This window comes from Oryctolagus cuniculus, chromosome 2, assembly GCF_051225735.1.
Source record: "Oryctolagus cuniculus isolate XC-2025 breed Fujian yellow rabbit chromosome 2, ASM5122573v1, whole genome shotgun sequence".
NCBI classification, from domain to species: domain Eukaryota; kingdom Metazoa; phylum Chordata; class Mammalia; order Lagomorpha; family Leporidae; genus Oryctolagus; species Oryctolagus cuniculus.
The window spans coordinates 92,221,879-92,241,179 of record NC_142868.1 but is presented as its reverse complement, the minus strand read 5'-3'; the positions used below and the strand labels follow the sequence as shown (position 1 = coordinate 92,241,179).

The window sequence follows — 19,301 nt, the reverse complement described above, 5'->3', positions numbered from 1 at the left end:
GTGTTAAATACAGTTGGCCCTCCATATCTGCAAATTCCACAATGGATTCAATGAACAGCAAATAGAAAATATTTTAAGAGAAGTACATCTACACTGAATAAGTACAGAAATTTTTCCTGTAATTATTATCTTAAAACTACAATTACTACTATTTACATTACATTTATATCATGTCGCTTATTGTAACTGATCTAGAGATTACTGATCTAGAGATAACTTAAAGTATATAGGAGGGTGTGGGTAGCTTAATATGCATCCTTAATTAAAAACATTCAATATTTTCAAAGTGTTTCAGATTTCAGATTTTTTATGTTGTAATATCTGTATATACATAAGACACCTTAAATATGTGAAATTTCTTTTTCATATGCACATTATATAAATACATATATATATGTATATGTATATATATATTCCCTAATAAACTTTTATACACTGTTTTTAAAGAACATTCATTTTATTACATGAGATTGATATGGAACTGACCACTTGAAATGTCAGATTTTGACACTGTTAAAAACTTTCAGATTCTGGAGAATTTCTCATTTCATATTTTCAGAATTGGGTTTCTCAACTTATCCTACATCAAGTTATGTAACTGAAGTGAATATCTATGAATATTGGTATTCTAGGGTTAGGGATGGGAATGGGGGTCCTGTTAATATCAAGAAACCACTGGTATACACAAGAATATTCAGACATTAAAGAGAAGATAATCCTGTCATCTGTAATAACACAGATTAACCTAAAAAGTATTATGCTGAACAAGATAATCAATGCACAAACAGAAAAATACATCATGGTCTCATTTATGAGATACAAAATCCATAAAATGTCAAATTCATAGAAGTAGAGACTAGAATGGTGGTAACAAGTGGCTGGGAGTGGTGAAAGGGATATGGGGATGTTTCTTTGACTTCAAATTCAGGTACATTTAATGCAAAAATTCATCCTAGAACATTATGTAACAATAAAACAGTTCTTATTAGATTTTAATTGAAGCTTTTCTACAGACTATAGTTTGTGAAAATCTTACCATGAAAATTGAGAGGTGATGAAATTTTTAAAGATAAAACTATGACATTTGTTTCTGGGAATTATATAATTCATCTACATAATATATGTGGGTGAACTAAATTTATACATGTGGCTATGATTCTAAATTAACATTTTAACAATGCTTCTCTTGTTCTAAAATGAACATGTAAGGTCACTTAATATGTCTGTACTACAGGTTTTTTTAACACGTTAAATGGAAATAATAATATTTGCCTAACTTACATGACTTCTTTGAGAATTAACAAAATTATGAGATGCACCATGGAAATGAAACATCTTGTGATAGTTATATTTTTATAAAAATTAAGATAATTTTTGTCTTATACAAATCATGAGTTATAATACTATATTATTATAATATTATATATTAAACCATTTTAAGCATCATAAAAATCATTATACAAATCTAATGATTTACTAATAGATTCAAAAACCTAGGTCTGTCCTAAACAAAACTGTCTGACCATGGTAATTAATATCTTTTTTATGACTTAGAATCTCATCTGTAAGATCAGAAATAATATAATCAATGCTATATAGATGTGAGAATCAATGCTATATAGATGTGAGAATCAGATGAGTTTACACATATAAACTGTTTAGTAAATATAATGGGTGGGAATAAAATCCACCTGAGACCACCTACTCACCAAATGATGGACTAAGAAACATTAAGGAAACATAAAATGAGGCATTTGTTACCTGAGCTTGAGAGAGGTGAGTAGCAGGTAGAAGTGGACATTTCCCTCAGAAACAGCTAGTTTTCTTCCTACCACACTGAGGTCTCTTCCACTAGTCCCTCATTGATTAAGCAACTTAGATGGTACAATCTAAACTCAACAGGCACTTAAAGGGTGGAGGAATAATGGGAATGAGCGTTGCTGGGCAGATTTAGGACAGGGGAGTTATATTGTGATAACAAGGTTTCCAGAACCTGGGATGTGAGTTCAGTGTGTACCAGACATCTTATGGTTATGAATACAGAATTGCTGCAAGTTACAAAGATAAGAACTGGTGCATAATTTGTAAAGCAAGTTCGGCAGCAGACATAACTTGGACTACCTGCAATCCTCTATACTACATGCTACATGCCTATTATTCTGGCTGCTCTAAGTCTAAGTCACGTTTCTTATGAAAATATACCATGAAGAGATTTTTCATATAATGTATTAGTTTTATTAACATTAATACTTGACTCTGGGTGACATACACATTTTATCATAACATTTTTTTTTTTTTTTTAGTTTTTCGACAGGCAGAGTGGACAGTGAGAGAGAGAGAGAGAGAGAGAGAGAGAGAGAAAGGTCTTCCTTTGTCGTTGGTTCACCCTCCAATGGCCGCCGCAGCCAGCACGCTGCGCCTGGCGCATCGTGCTAATCCGAAGCCAGGAGCCAGGTGTTTCTCCTGGTCTCCCACGCAGGTGCAGGGCCCAAGGACTTGGGCCATCCTCCACTGCACTTCTGGGCCACAGCAGAGAGCTGACCTGGAAGAGGGGAAACCGGGACAGAATCCAGCACCCCGACTGGAACTAGAACCTGGTGTGCCAGTGCCGCAGGCAGAGGATTAGCCTATTGAGCCGTGGCACCGGCCCATAGCATTTTTGAGAACAGTCAAATTAACGAGCTCACAGTAGTAACTTTCATATTTTGAGAATATTATATTGTTGAGAATATTACTATATAGAGTATTAATATTATATATATATGGAGATTTCTTGAAAAAGCTAATGAAAGTGGAATTTTAAAAGGTTTATTTTGGTGCAAATTTTTGAAATTCATGCATGGCTTTTCTTAATTACACATTTTTCATGAACCTTCTGAGAATTCTCATATGTATGAATTTAAATTTTTGCATCAAAATAATCTTATCGTACAATTTCATTTTCCAAAAAGTTTTCAAGTACCATCATGTGTGTGTACATACTTGTGTGTCTGTAAATTATGTGTATTATTTCCATTTGTGCATCTATATGGTCAGTATATATTCATTATATACCCATAGATGAGTATGTGTATTTATAATAATTTCAGAGCAAATTTTATTATAAATACTTGTGTATATATACATATGTTAAATATGTATATGTTTATGTTTGTTCTATCTGATCCTTAATACAATTACAGGAATAACTATGAAAAAAAATTATGTTTTCAAAAATTAATGCCTTATTCTCACTTTGTGTTTGTCACTGTTCTTCAGTAATGAACAGGTAATACCTATCATAGGCCATATTCAATAAATAAAAACCAAGGAATACTAAAGGCACCTTGTAAAGATCTTATCTAATGCCTTATTTTGACTAAGGTTATTGGTAAGATTTATAAATTTACTAGCTAATCCATCACATACTTATATAACTATATATTTATATATATATATATATTTTAATTTTCCCAACTTTTTCTTACATCACCTTTTAAATTGAGAGAATGGGAATGATTATAATCACTGAAAAACAAAAATTTAAGCAAGATCAATTCATTTTCCAAAACCACACAAATACTATATACTTGATATTTGTCTCCAACTGCACTTTTCATTCTTTGGATAGTTTTGGTATTCTTCCACAATGTAAACTACTCTAAAAGCTGTCGCTCCCCCTCTTCATGGAAGAATGACACAGGACCCTGCGCTGTTCTTTTGTCTGCTCGGCCCTCCCTGGGTTTGCTGCTGGTTCTTCCCGGGTTGGCTACCGTCCCTTCCACCTCCGTGGAAGGGTGGTTCCCCCTGCCACTTTCCCCACTTCCGCGGGGGAGCGGCACACCGCCAGCCGGCTCTCTCGGGGGCTGCTCAGGTGTTCCTTCAGATAGATGTTCCTGGTGCATGTTGGCTCTCTCCTCCTTTATAGTCCTCTTCCACCAATCCCAACTCTGCTACCCACACGCCGAGTACGCTGCTCTCCTCCAATCAGGAGCGGGATCAGCTCCTGCAGGTTACTGATTGAACTGGAGGCAGCTGTGTAAAAGTTGTTTTTACTCCTCTCCCAGTGCCATATTGTGGGAGAGCAGATGCATAGAATAAGTCTTAATTCCAGTAACTTAGTCTAGTCCGAGTTGCTCCCCACAAAAGCAAAAACAAAAATTCTTTGTATGTCCTACCAATACTCTTCGAAGTATCCTTACACAGGACTTTTACCAAAAATATGTATCCTAAGGAAATTTTCTCTGCTAATATATATGACATTTTATATTTGCTTTCTTTGATTATCTTTAATGGTAAAGTTAGCTCCATACACTTAACATTTTAACTTATATGTTTATGGGAATTTTTTAGTTAAATTGGTTAATTTATAATTATGTTACAAGTAAATACTAATTTTTTGCATTTCAAGTATTTAAAACAAAATTAAAATGACCAATCAAAGTCCTTTAAAAAACTTACATAGCTCGTTGATTCATTATACAGTTGGCTTCTGAGCAGTGACATTTCTTTGGATCATCATATGATATCCCCAGACTGAGTGCCAGCATCTGGGAGACAACAACTGAAAATGCCTCCAAAGTCATCTCCTTGGGATACTATAACAGCAGCAAAGAAGATTCAAGTGAAGGCAATTCATTAAGTTGTAGTAAAAATATTTTTTTCTAATTCTGAACATTTTTTGCTTTTTAAACAGATATTTCAGAATATAGAAAGGTATGATTCTTTGGGCAGGCAAGAAGATGAAATTTTTCTTATGTGATTTTACTGAGGTATAAGCATTTTAAGATTATGCCAAGCTTTGTCATAATTTAACAAGTGAATGACTAGCAAATTTAAGGGAGCTCCCATAACATATAAAATGACTCTGATGAAGCAAATTTACAACAGCTTTTTGGCTATATAGACCACAGTGTTCATTTCATCCAATTTCTTTTTTTTTTTTTTTTTTTTTTTGGCAGGCAGAGTTAGACAGTGAGAGAGAGAGAGACAGAGATAAAGGTCTTCATTCCGTTGGTTCACCCCCCAAATGGCCAAATTTGAGGTGATCAAAATACTTTGACCTATAAGGATTTTGGTATTTACTTAAAGAACCCCAAAAATAAAATATATGGGCAATATATTGAAGGTTTTTTTTTAAGTGTTTTAAGTCTAATGGAAAAAACTTAACATGAGTAATTTTATAGAGATTCCCAGAACAAAATCAGGTCACAACTCAAGGATTCTCAACTGAATAAATGGCCTTTAAGGAAGGCACCTGCCACACAGTCAGAAGTGAAGCTGTGATTACTCCCCCAGTCATTCCCCAGAGGGACCTGTGGTCACCAATCAGAATGACTACATGCATAAGAAAAGGAACTATCTAGGACTTTTTGAGTTAATTGGATTCTAAGTAAGAACTGAAGTTACTCTAGAAAACTGAGCATCACTTTAGTCCAATTCGCTGGTCTAAATGCAGGCTCAAATTGAGCAAGTGTCAACAAGATCTAGTTTCAAGTTCATCCCAAGAGTAAATCCTAAACAATTAAAGATATATATTGACTGTTGTTTTCCCATTTCAGTATTATATATGGAACAGAAATACTAGCAAAATTAAAAAGTTCATTCTGTGATAAATGGAGTTATGGCTCTCATGATAGGGATCATCCAGAGGGCAGCCCTGAAATTACTTCCAAAGTGATAACTCAAATTATATGGCATCCCTAAAGGAACTACATAGATCAGTGCCACCAACAAAATACGATTTTTGTAGTAGTAATGTGAATATCACATCATCAATTAACATACTTATTTGGTTAGTGTAAAAGTCAAATGAAAACTAGAGGACTCTATTATCACAGATTTAATTTGGTGTGATGATGGCAATCACATTGCAATTCTCAAACGGTATCTTTACTGGAGTAAATCAACATAGCTTCTGGCAACTTACATGTAGCAGCTGATTTACCAATCTCTTTTTCATCCATTAACAAAAAAAAAATCAAAAGCAATTTTTCTTTGAAAAAGGCTTTTCATAGGGGATGTGTATTATGTCAATGCTCATCTCTTGGCTCTGTGATAATATAGCCCAAAGAGACTCTGATTGTCTTTATATCCCCCAAAAACTTCATTCTTGCCCACTAATTGTGATTATAATATGATTACTAGAACTTGTATTTAAGAAGTGGCAAACATCATAAATGTTTAAGCAAAAATGTATGCAAATTTTCCAAAAGTACAGTAATTTATCACATTGGACAATGTCCTGAGATTGTGTAATACAGTATTTTGGGACATATCAAGATATCTCTTCTAAAATTATACTTGTTTAATATATTATATTGCCCAGTAGAACAGAAAAAACTAGGTTTCATAACTTTATTTTGAAATTAGAAGCAACATGGCATATTGCTATAACTTGCTCCAAATCATTTCCAGTATTCTATAAGCAGCTCCTGGCTTAACATTTGTCTCAGGAAAGTTTGAAACTTGACCAGGAGACACCAAATAACCAAGTGAATGGCTCATTATAAAGTATATGTTTTCTGATCCTAAGCCCATAACCTTCTATGTTCACAAAAAAAAAAAAAAAGGTTTGGAAGCAAGAAAAAACTATATAAGCAGGTATCTTAGACTCCTGTGGTATCATGTTCCCTTTTATGCCTAACTCAGTTGCTTTTTATGACATCCAACAAATATTAACTTTATAAAGAGAAGGGAAAAGTATAATCCTAGTTTTTGGTTCAGAAAGATATACTAGCAATAGTCAGATGTGGACATCATAACCTTCAAAAGACCAAGTACACGTAAGTTCCTTTAATACTTCTGGAAATTCACTTTGCTCAAAAAAGAGATGGCCAGAAGCACACTAATCCATAGGTACTTAATAATGGATTTGCTAAGTGTTCAGAAAATTGAGAGCAATAAGTTTTGTTTATGATAAGAAAGTCTAAATGAAAGATAGGTAAGTGGACCTTGGTAAATGAAGACATATTGCAAGCGATTCATAACCTATCATACCATATCAATTATAGGAAGACTCTCAAAAATCAGATTGGCAGTATTTGTTCACTGAATATGAGTTACACTTATTTTTCCCAACCATTTCAGTAGTCGTTCAAAATGTCACTGTACAATGTAGCCATGTGCTTGGACCCTACACTTGCATGGAAGACCAGGAGGAAGCACCTGGCTCCTGGCTTCAGATCGGCGCAGAGCTGGCCGTAGTGGCCATTTAGGGGGTGAAACAATGGAAAGAAGACCTTCTTTCTCTCTCTCTCTCTCACTGTCTAACTCTGTCAAATAAATTTTTTTAAAAAAGAAATATTCCTCTTTCTCTGTATCCCTTTCTCTCTGTAACTCTGACTTTCAAATGAAAAAATAAATCTTATTTCAAAAATCAATAGTAGGATGGCATAAAGGCTCATAGAGCTACATCATCTTTCAGTGATGCATTTAATTTTACCAACAATTTTCTGTACATGTTAATAAATATAAACATTTAATATACATTTAAAAGTTTCTTTTATATATTGTCTTTCAGATGTTTGAAACATTTTTAAAGGATTTTATTATGTTTTTATGTACTTATTTTGATTTTAACTATTTTTTTCTATAAGAATATTTCCCCAATTTATGTCTGTAGTTAAAAATCTGGAGTTATAGAAAGTTTCTTAACAGATAATTTTCCAGGATGTATTATTCAATGTATTAAAGAATGTATGAGTATTTACAATATTTTATTCCCACTTTCACTTCTAGTTACAGTTAATTGCAACTAATATTTCTAAAAATACTTTTCTTTCTACAAGCTTCAAAATTTCAGCAGTAATGCAAGACAAATACAATCTCTAGATAAAAACAAATGTAAGCAGTATAAAACATACACTAATTTGTCGATAATTTTAAAATGTGTAAAATGTAGAAAAATAAATAATTGCATACCACTGCAATTCCTGCAGAATAACCAGTAGCACATATCTTTCCAGGAAACACTGCACCCACATAGTCTGGATAATCCTTATAACTAAATAAATAAATAAAATAAATCACTGTATTGAACAATTTAAACTTGATAATTTCTACTAAAATAAGTATGTGGTTCATAAAATCACATTCTAAAGTATAATTGAGGGACAATCAATCCATGTGCCTTTGGTTCAAAGTTTGAAGATATTGTTAATGCAATTGGTTTAAATACATTGGATTCTCTGAACATCCAATACATCTGAGATTTTGATGGCTTTGGTGAGTTCATTTTATTTGGTTAGGGTTAAAAAAGCCTTTGATATAAAACATTTTATTGAATGACAATAAAAAGTTTTAATTTATAGATCAGAATTTGTCACTGCCACATAGAAAAACTCAATAGTTCTTCATAGAAATTCCTTTAATGTATCACATTACCATTTCATTTCTGATTCTGGGCCTTACGAACTCTCACATTTTGGGTATTCTAGAAGGAAAAGATGATACAAGAGATGTAGGAAATCTATTTAATAAAATGATCACTGAAAACTTTCCAAATCTTGGATAAAAGATTTGGATATCCAGATCCAGGAAGCATGAATGGCCTCTTAATAGACTAAAACAGAAACAAAGAGCCTTTTACAGAATATTATAGTCAAACATTCACAAATCCAAGACACAGAAATCCAAAGCATCCTTTGCAGGACAAGAGAGAACATAATAATGTACTCACAGTACCCAAATATAAAAACTGTCATCATGGCATTATACCCAACTAAGGTTTTCTTAAAAAATTAAGGAGAAATAAAGACTTTCCAAAATGGAAAAGTTAATAGAATTTATCAACACCAGACCTGCTTTACAGCCAATGCTTAAGGGATTTCTACACAAGAATTAACCAGGCAATAACTATCAGCATAGAAACACATAAATATACTGATGTCATAAACAAGAGTGTCAATTTGTTAAGTCAACAACAGGAGTCACTGTGCACTTACTCCTCATGTAGGATCTCTGTCCTTAATGTGCTGTACATTGTGATTTAATGCTATAACTAGTACTCAAACAGTATTGTTCACTTTGTGTTTCTATGTGGGTGCAAACTGTTGAAATCTTTACTTAATATATGCTAAACTGATCTTCTGTATATAAAGAGAATTGAAAATGAATATTGATGTGAATGGAAGGGGGGAGGGAGTGGGAAAGCGGAGGGTTGCGGGTGGGAAGGAAGTTATGGAGGGGGAAGCCATTGTAATCCATAAGCTGTACTTTGGAAATTTATATTCATTAAATAAAAGTTAAAAAAAAGAAACACATAAATATGCAAAACTCATTAGAGCAGATTCACAAAATAAAATGAAAAAAAAAAGATTGGAAGCTTATCATTATATAAAACCACCAAACCGAAATGTTAAACAAGAAGATAGGAAGTTAACAAAGACCTACAAAATAACAAAAAGAAATTAATGAAATAACAAAATAAAAAGATCATTACTTATCAATAATGATCATGAAGGTAAACATACTAAATTCCCCAAGTAAAAGCTTTGGATAGTTGAATGTATTTTTTTAAAAATCAGTGCTACCTACAGCAAACATTCCAGAAAAGCATTCCAAGTAAAGCCAAATAAACTCTGTTCTTACTTTTAAACTTTTATTTAATAAATATAAATTTCCAAAGTACAGGTTATAAATTAAAATGGCTTTTCTCCCTCCCATAACTTCCCTCCCACCAGCAACCCTCCCCTCTCCTGCTCCCTCTCCTATTCTGTTCTCATCAAGATTCATTTTCAATTCTCTTTATATACAGAAGATCAATTTAGCATATATTAAGTAAAGATTTCAACAGTTTGCACCCACAAAGAAACACAAAGTGTAAAATACTGTTTGAGTACTAGCAATAGCAATAATTCACAATGTACAACACATTAAGGACAGAGATCCTATATGAGGTGTAAGTGCACAGTGACTCCTGTTGTTGACTTATCAAATTGACACTCTTGTTTATGGCATTAGTAATCTTCCTAGGCACTAGTCATGAGTTGCCAAGCCTATGGAAGCCTTTTGAGTTCGCCAACTTAGATATTATTCAGACAGGGTCACAGCCAAAGTGAAAGTTCTCTCCTCCCTTCAGAGAAAGATACCTCCTTCTTTGACGGCCCATTCTTTCTACTGGGATCAGGATCCCACTCGCAGAGATCTTTCATTTAGATTTTTTTTTGCCAGTGTCTTGGCTTTCCATGCCTAAAATACTCTCATGGGCTCTTCAACCAGACCCAAATGCCTTAAGGGCTGATTCTGAGGCCAGAGTGCTGTTTAGGACATCTGCCACTCTATGAGTCTGCTGTGTATCCCGCTTCAATGTTGGATCATTCTCTCTCAGTTAGTATTTGAAGACACTAGTCTTGTTTATGTGATCCTTTTGACTCTTAGACCTATCATTATGATCAGTTGTGAAATGAAATTGATCAGTTGGACCAGTGAGATAGCATTGGTACATGCCACCTTGATGGGACTGAATTGGAATCCCCTGGAACGTGTCTAACTCTACCATTTGGGGCAAGTCTGATTAAGCATGTCCTAAACTGTTCATCTCCTCCCTCTCTTATTCCAACTCTCATATTTAACAGAGATCACTTTTCAGTAAAATTTAAACACCTAAGAATAATTGTGCGTTAATTACAGAGTTCAACCAATATTATTAAGTGGAACAAAAAAATACTAAAAGGGATAAAGTATTAAGTTGTGTGTCAACAGTCAGGACCTATTTTCACATGGGAACATAGATTAAAAGTGAATGGTGAAGATAAACCACAGAATTAGAAACTACAGTTGGATAGTGTTTCCTTCATTTTATGTTTCAATATAAATAGTCTGTCATTGTGTATACACAAGATTTTTTTTATTCATTCACTCAATGATAGACATTTAGATTGACTCCATAAGCTTCACTGTGAATAGTGCTGAAATATCTACTCAACATGTTGATGTCTTTTCTTAGATATTTATGTAGTAGTAATACTGATGGATTGTATGGTAGTTCTGTTTTATTTTGAAAAGCAGACACAGAGGGACAATGGGAGAGTAAGATCCCATCTGCTGATCCACTCTCTAAGTTACTGTAACATCTGTGGTTGGACCAGAGCCAGTGATTAGGCAGAAAGTTACTTGAGGTGACCTGGAATTCTTGTACCCTGCAATGTAACTGTATCTCTTTTAACTGTCAATTTGATATGCTTACTTTGCAAGGTTACATCCAGGAACCAGGGGGGTGCTTGCTAAGATCCCACTCTATTTACATTTATGATTGTTACACCATTCCTTTATAAAAAGAAGTGGAAGGTGGGAAAGAGTTTGTTTTCCATCACAGTCCCTGCTTAGTACCACTCTTGTATTCTCTTTCCACCAAAGACCTCACTTAGAGGTTATCTCAATCATTTGTTCTTCTTCCACCTTGAACCTTACTTAGAGGTACTGTTCCTGTTTTCTTCCATCGGAGCACATGTTCAAATGTACCACCCTTGTGTACACTCCTCCACCACAGAAGTTTTTCCTTTAATCTCTAGTTTGTGGGCAATTCTTTGGTTATTTTTCTGTGTAGACAGTCCACACTCATACATGAATGTATGTTTATTCCTCACTGCCAAATAAACTCTGTTCCTATTTGCACATATGAATCTATTCCAGTACTTCTAAGGAAAGACAAAGACCTGAACGAAAACTTAATATATTCATTGCCTACATCCTAATGGTTGCTGCTCGTCACGGGGCAGCAGGTCTCATGGAGCTCCTCAGGGCCAGCCTGGGGAGCTCAGGGGCCGAGCGGGATGATGAGTGTTGGCGGCAAAGGAACCACACCAGAGTGGGGAGATCAGTCAACGCCCAGGGCGTAGCTGGGTTCTTGACTTTATTGGGAGGGGAAGAGCTTTTATAGACACAGAAAGGGGGCTGTCCAGGGCACAGGGGAACAGAGCCAACCAGCTGAAAGGTAAGGCAGGACACGAGCCGGGCACACCCTCAAGGGCCAATCACAGCCGAGGACACATACTGTTCATGAATACAGAAGTCTCCTGTCAGGCTAGGTACCTCCCCCAGGGGCCATCTTGGATTGTTGGAAACGCTGAGTCACTGGGATGCAGAAGTGCGGCAAACTCAAGCAAAGGCTTAGTGGCCTTGTTGAGTGAAGGCTTAGCAACTTTGCTTCCTTTTCGATTGGAGACCCCCACGCCCCCGCAAATGGCAAGCCAGCAAGGAGTCTGTAACACCTAAAATAGCAGTGGGTGAATAAATTCCCATTTCTTCTTGCTTGGAGTCTTTCCATATTTTGGAAAAACTGCCTTGTAGAAACAGCTTGCTTAGTTTAAAAGGTTGCTTTTTCTTCCTCTGCTCTTGGAGTCTTGGGTAAGCTTTTGAAATGTGAATCTTCATGCTTTTGTGCTTTGTCTTCATACCTTTTGTAGGCCATACTCAGGCTGGAAACATTAAGCTTAAACAGAAAACTTTGGAATTACTGGTAATTTTAAGTCACCATCCATGGGCTGGGAACATTGTGCCCCAGTGTGCACCTGTTGGCTGCAATGTGCTTCTGCAAAGTTAGAGATTGTTGTGGGACAGGTCGTATCTTAGCACTGACCCATAATTCCTGAAGAATACGCAGGCCTAACTTTGTCTTCCAATATGGACTCTTAACTAATCCCTTTTGCTAACAGAAGGAGGGAGCAATGAGGCATTTTCTCTTTTCTAGTAGCTATATCTGGCTGAGGCAGTGCTTCTTGCTATGGCAGAATTTGCTATACCTGCTGCTGAGGAGGTGGGATTTCCTGCTCTAGTGGAAGTAAGGATCCTCCTTGCTGGCATTAAACATTAGGCCTGAGCCCACCATGTTTTCATGACAATGAGACTATTCACAGTTGGAGCTTGTTAGCCAATGCAATCTTTCTGCTTTGGGATGACTAATATCTGTGAGGAAAGCAGGTTTAAAATGCAATTAGATTTTGGTTCCTGACATTGGAATGTGGTTTCTGCTAAACAGATGGGAACCAATAATCCATACATAGTCAAGCCCTCCCTCAGTGCAGGGATTAGCATTGAGAAATATAATCACTGTTATTTCTCAGCTCCAGCATGTGAAGATGCGTGGATGCATTGGGTTAAAGGTCCCTTAGGGCTTGGATAATCTAGGTGGGGTGGTATAAGGCCCCATGGGAGCTCAATGTGCTGGAGCTTCAGGGTTCCACTGAACGCTGAATGCTGCACTCTGCTCTACCATGGCTTCTCACACCCTGGAGCATAAGCTCCCAGGTATGAAGTTTAATATCCTCTAGAAACCAGACACTCTAGCACTGGAAGACAGTCCACAAATACTAGGGGCACTGGAAAGACCCCAGGTAATGACTAGTCAAACAGTGCATCCCATAGGGTACCTTAGCAATGCTGGCAGATCACTTTCTAGTGGCCAGATACCCTCGGTGTGTGGTTAGGAAACAATTTTATATGGGCAGCCTAAGGTTAATATTCCTGCTCTATATCAATGTGCAGAGAGCCCCAAAGAAGGCTGGAATAGAGAAACCCAGCTTGGAGTATAGAAAAGAAATTCTGGGATACCAGATCTCATAGAAAGCTATTTAAGTCACATATTTAAACATATCAAGGTTCCTGGCGAGCCATGTCTACTTTTTACTCCTAAGTTTTCAAACATATTCAGCTGTGTATAGTTCTGCATTCAACCTTATGAACTAGCTTCTAAGGGTACATTTTCAAGCCATGAGACCACAAATACCCATGAGCTGAACAGTTAGAGTAACATTTAAAATGTTTGATGATTGGCCGGCGCCGTGGCTCACTAGGCTAATCCTCCACCTGCAGCTCCGGCACTCCAGGTTCTAGTCCCGGTTGGAGCACCGGATTCTGTCCCGGTTGCTCCTCTTCCTGTCCATTTCTCTGCTGTGGCCCAGGAGGGCAGTGGAGGATGGCCCAAGTGCTTGGGCCCTGCACCTGCATGGGAGACCAGGAGGAAGCACCTGGCTCCTGGCTTTGGATCGGTGCAGCACGCCGGCCGCAAGGTGCTGGCTGTAGCAGCCACTTTGGGGGTGAACCAATGGAAAAAGGAAGACCTTTCTGTCTCTTTCTCTCACTGTCTAACTCTGCCTGTCAAAAAAAATAAAATAAAATAAAAAATGTTTGATGATAAAACAAGGCTAAAGAGGAAAGGGTACTTCAACATGGAAACCATTCCAGGCAGCGGACTCTTAGGGTAGCAATGGCTTTAAACATTGCCCAGGGACTTCATAATCAGCCCAGGAGGCATGAAAACCCAGGGCACTGGCATAAGGAGTGTTCCTCCATAAAGGACCCCTGACTCATGCCCCCAGTGCAACAGAAGTGATCATTTGAAAAGGGATTGTCCTCCTCTCTGAAAAGAGTACTCTCACTTCACTCTTGGTCTTGTCTGAACATTGATGAGGTCTGAGGATTCAAGAGGCTTCCACAACTTGGCATCTCATGTCCAGAGCCCCAGCTGATTACTGAAATCACAAGTAAGAGTGTTAATTTGTTAAACTGACATCAGGAGTCATTCTGTGTTAACTTTCCATTGGAGTTCATGGTAAATCTCACTCTCAAAGGTTTAATTTTCCTTTAGTGTGTTAAAAAGAGGAAATTCTAATATCTCAACAGTTTATGGTAATGTCTTAATGTCCAATTCCTTTCCTTAGAAGCAATTTTCTATCATTTTGGGATGCTTCTCTTAAGCAACCATTCAAGCAGACCCCAGTTTGGGTGATCTTCCAATCGAAATGAAACATAGATTCTCAAGTATGGGATCAGGGATTAACTTAACAAGCTATACATATTGTGTCTGTAAGAGTCCTTTTAAAGGACTAGATTGCATTTCCTCATTGGAATAAATAGCAGGTGTATTTTAGCATACCTGACCTAAGAGATTAACCTTTGAAACATACAGATGTTGTGTGATTTGCTGATGGCAGTAGTTTTAAAGATGGAAGAGTTAGAGAGACATGCTATAGCACAGTGGAAGAAGCTCAGGTATTTCCATATAACCCTGGTTCCAAAGGCTGAACTTACTGCTTTGACAGGAGTCTTACAACTAGGAATAAGTCAGAGTTAATATTTGCACAGAATCTAACTTTGCTTTCCTTGGGTTACATGCATATTCAGAAAATTGGAAATTAACAGGCTTATCGACTGCAAAAAAATTTCCCATTGGTAGATCTATTTTCAGATTAATGAAGAATCCCCATATTGTCTTCCATAGCTGTTGTACTAGTTTATGTTCCCACCAACAGTGTATTAGGGTACCTTTTCCCGATATCTTGACCAGCATTTGTTATTTTTTGATTTTTGAATAACAGCCATTTTAACTAGGGGAAGGTGAAATCTCACTGTGGTTTCTATTTGCATTTCCTTGAAAATAGATTTACCATATGACTTAACTATTCTACTCCTTGGAATCTAATCAAAGGAAATGAGATCTCCGTATGAAAGTATTATCTGTACCTCCATGATTATAGCAATCATCTCAAAAAGCTAAGATATGGAATCAATTCAGATGTCCATCAACTGATGACCAGATAAAGAAACTGTGGTATATAAACACAATGGAATACTACTCAGCAGTTAAAATGAATGAAACCCTGTCTTTTGCAACAAAATGGATGCAACTGGAGACCATTACGCATAGTGAAATAAGCCGGTTACCCAAAGACAAATATGTTTTCCCTGCTTTGTGGAAGCTAATATACAGTGTATAAATATTTAATATATATGAGCATCCTGCAAATATTGCTTCACCCTTCTTGGTCACACACAAAGATCAAATTTCCCTGTGTTTTAAGCCACCAATTTCATACTGAAGACAGCAATCCTAGCAATTCCCTTCATAGCTGCCTCAGGGATCACATCAGCCCTTGGACTAGGCTCTTCCAATTTAGCTCAAACTGTCCCGCTCTCCACTCCAATAAAGGCAAATCTCAAAGAGACAGCTTCACAATTGGATAATACTCAAGATCAATTAATTCCTTACCTACAGTTGTGGTCCAAAATAGAAAGAGGCCTTAATGTTAACTGCAGAAAAAAAGGGGGGGCTTTGTGTTTTTCTACAGGAAGAATGCTGTTTCTTCACTAAAAAATTGTGCCTGGTCTGCAAGGGCCCCAAGCAGTAGGAGAGATGGAGATCAGATGCCATCTTCCACCTCATAGCTGTCCTGGTTACCCCTATCCTTCAGCTGGCTTCTTCCTTTATTTGACCTCCTAGTCACTAACCACATCACTTCCATAGCCTAGGCTGTGATAAGAGATCATGCTAACACTGTGGGGAAATTAGGCACAGGAGGCAATTCAAAGATGGTGGCTGAAGGGAAATTAGGCACACGTGGCAATTCAAAGACAGCGCCCAATGGAAGTAAGGTGGGCGGTGTCCAAAGTCGTTTACCACCAAAGCTGATTGGCCGCGCAGCATCAGGGGAGGTGACAACATATGATGAGTGTACAGACATATGGCTGGTCCTGTAAAAAGTCGCCCTGTAAAATGACCTTTTAAGTAATTGGTTGGTCCTTAAGCCCTGCCCCAGTAATCATGTGGTCTTGTGCTTTAAAAGGCTTTGCCATGTGCCAATAAACAGAGTTCTTGCTTGCTTGACTTGACTCCCCGCTGCATCTGATTGTCTCCGGGATTGGGAGGCTGGGGAACGGGCGAGCGGCGCACTTACCTTTCTTCGGACCCAGTCCATCCTCATTCGGGTGGACTAAGACCCAGCAAACACTAGGCTTCTGCTACAATCCCTACAAATCCCACTCCCCACCCTCCAAAATATAGTCACCCCTGTTTAGCAGGAAGCAGCCAGAGAATGAATACATAGACTGTTTCCATACTAAAAAAACTCTGGGAAGAAGGGGAAGGACAAACACACAGAAAGTATTCAATCACAAGTGTGCTCACAGCCTCACCCAAGGGCCTAGCAAGACGGAAGTGAGATGTGTTGATTAAGTATGCTTCAATTTCTGCTTGACAAATACCCCATCCCCAAGTTACTTAATTGCAAAAGTCAGAGCTGCTTCATTCTGCATACGAAAAACTAGCCTAGCTGGAAAGTTCCTCCTGATCCTACCCTATAAAACCTTCTTAGCCTGTGAGCAAGAGTTCTTCGATCCCTGTGGCTGATGGCCCCTCAGGTTTATTCCTTAATAATAACGTATGGAGTTGCCTCTCTCCATTTTTCATTCCTTCACTGCTGTGTTTTTTTTTAAATTAACAAGTTATTAGTTCAAACTAACATCACTACATCCAAGAGACATGAGAAGGCTTAGTCTCTGAAAATCTCAGTCTCTTTGTATAAGGTTGATGAGCAAAGAAATAAATGTGAGTAATCTTTTTATGCTGTCTGACAACTAGAAAATGAGCATGAGGTCGGAATAACACACATAATTCAAATTCAAAGTATAAATAGCCATACATGAGTAACAGTTTCCTATAGTAATCAAATCATTATTTCATTATCATAGATTTTTTTCCCTTCCAGGAGTATTGAAACATCATGCTTACATGAATAGATACACAACATCATAAGGCCTAAAAGTGAGATGAGAATTTTTCCAATTTAAAAATATGTGCAGTAATTCATCTGCCTCACCAGCTGTAGATATTTTATTTTCATCTGACCATAAATCCAATAATGACAGCACAACAGTAACTTTAAATCGGGTAAACATCTAAAATCAAAAGACATAATACGTGCAAGGTTAATCTTTATTTATTTTTGGATAAAATAAAATAAATGTTTTTTTATTTTTCAAAATTCATTTTTAGTGTTTTTTAAGTTTTTAACAGATTCAACATACTTCATACATACATTTCTAAGAGTATAATGATACTCCCTTCCTCACCCTGTCCCTTGCCCTCTCTTCCTCCCACTCACCTTCCATCTCACTTTATTTCATTTTTCCTTTTGTGATAACTTATTTTTAATTTAACTTATAATCAAGGGCTTAATGCTCCACCATAAAAGTTTAACAACTAAAAAGCAAAAGATCTCAATTAAGTGGGAATATAGATGGGGGCTATGGACAATATTGAATGTAAAGATACTAAATTGATATTTTTATAACTCCATACTCATTATATATAAATGATTTAATTATTCAGAAATACTACTTCAAGATAATGCAACTCATAATTCCAAAATAAAAAATTATCTGATATGAAAAAGGAAATACTTACTGAATTTACAAGGCCAATAACTTCAATGACTTTATTTGTTACTATCATGCTATCAGAGCCCAGGTATTCATACTAAAAAACAAAATTAATTTCATATTCACATGATGTTTTTCTAGGCTACTTTCTATATGCTATCAGAGGTTTGAGGCTACTTTGAGGTCCAAAAGTTCAAAATAAGACATTAAACTGTTCAAAATAAGATATTAAACATAAATATGCTGCTGTGGGGAATGTAAAATAGTACAACCATTCTGAAAAACAGCTTGGTAACTTCTGTAAAAACAAATAACGAACTTTTTCTATGACCCAGGAATCGCACTCCTGAGCATTTATTCCAAAGAAATGAAAACATGGCTCACAAAAAATTCCTATATATGAACATCCCTAACAGCTTTATTAATAATATCCTAAAACTGAAAAATCCTATGTTCTTGAGTAGTTAAGCAGTTTTATAATTCAGAGCATAAACATTGAGAGATATTACTGAGCAATAAAACAGAACTGAACTGTTTATATAAAGAACTTGGGAAAATATTAAGAAAATCATGTTAGGTGTGAAATCTTGAAATGATACATACTGTATATATAATATTTATAAATATTGATGAAATGTTTGTGAAATAGCAAAGGACAAGAGGTTAGTGGTTGCTAAGGTTAAGAAGGCAAGGTGGGAATGGACAAGTATGGGTGTGGCCTAGAGAGATAACACAAGACAGATTCGTGGTTTGAAGTTTTCACCTTGACTACTAGAATAATATCTTCTATATGGTTACCTCTGCAATTTTCCTGCCAGAAATCTAGCCCCTATACTATTACCAAAGTGATGATTCTAAAATTAAAATATAAATATGGCACACCTCTGCTTTAAAAATTGCTGTTGCCTTTAGGATAGAATCCAAATATATGAATTCTTTAATTCATCTATTTCTATGTCTTTCTGTGAACTCCATTTATTAAACAAACTAAACTTCTTGCAGTTTCCTGAAAAGAACCTTTGCTCACAATTACAAAGCAAAGTTTTGCACAGTCATCCCTGGCCTTACCCTCCACCCATTACTCATTTCCTGTATTCATCATGTGACCCACAGCATTAACCATCCTTTTTTAGTTTCTGTATTCCCTGTGCTTCTGCATCTTGGGG

The 19,301-nt window shown here is 36.5% G+C and overlaps 1 protein-coding gene across 1 annotated transcript in view; it reads right to left on the bottom strand.

The window, feature by feature from the left end:
• Positions 1–19,301, bottom strand: part of LOC138843052 (disintegrin and metalloproteinase domain-containing protein 32-like) — a 144,992-nt gene that overhangs the window by 63,106 nt on the left and 62,585 nt on the right. The window contains exons 8-11 of the mRNA XM_070068586.2: positions 18,161–18,232; positions 17,486–17,652; positions 7,903–7,984; positions 4,441–4,577 (exon numbers count right to left, since the gene is read on the bottom strand). Coding sequence (XP_069924687.1) covers positions 4,441–4,577; positions 7,903–7,984; positions 17,486–17,652; positions 18,161–18,232 — 458 coding nt within the window. The remainder of the gene's footprint in view (positions 1–4,440; positions 4,578–7,902; positions 7,985–17,485; positions 17,653–18,160; positions 18,233–19,301) is intronic.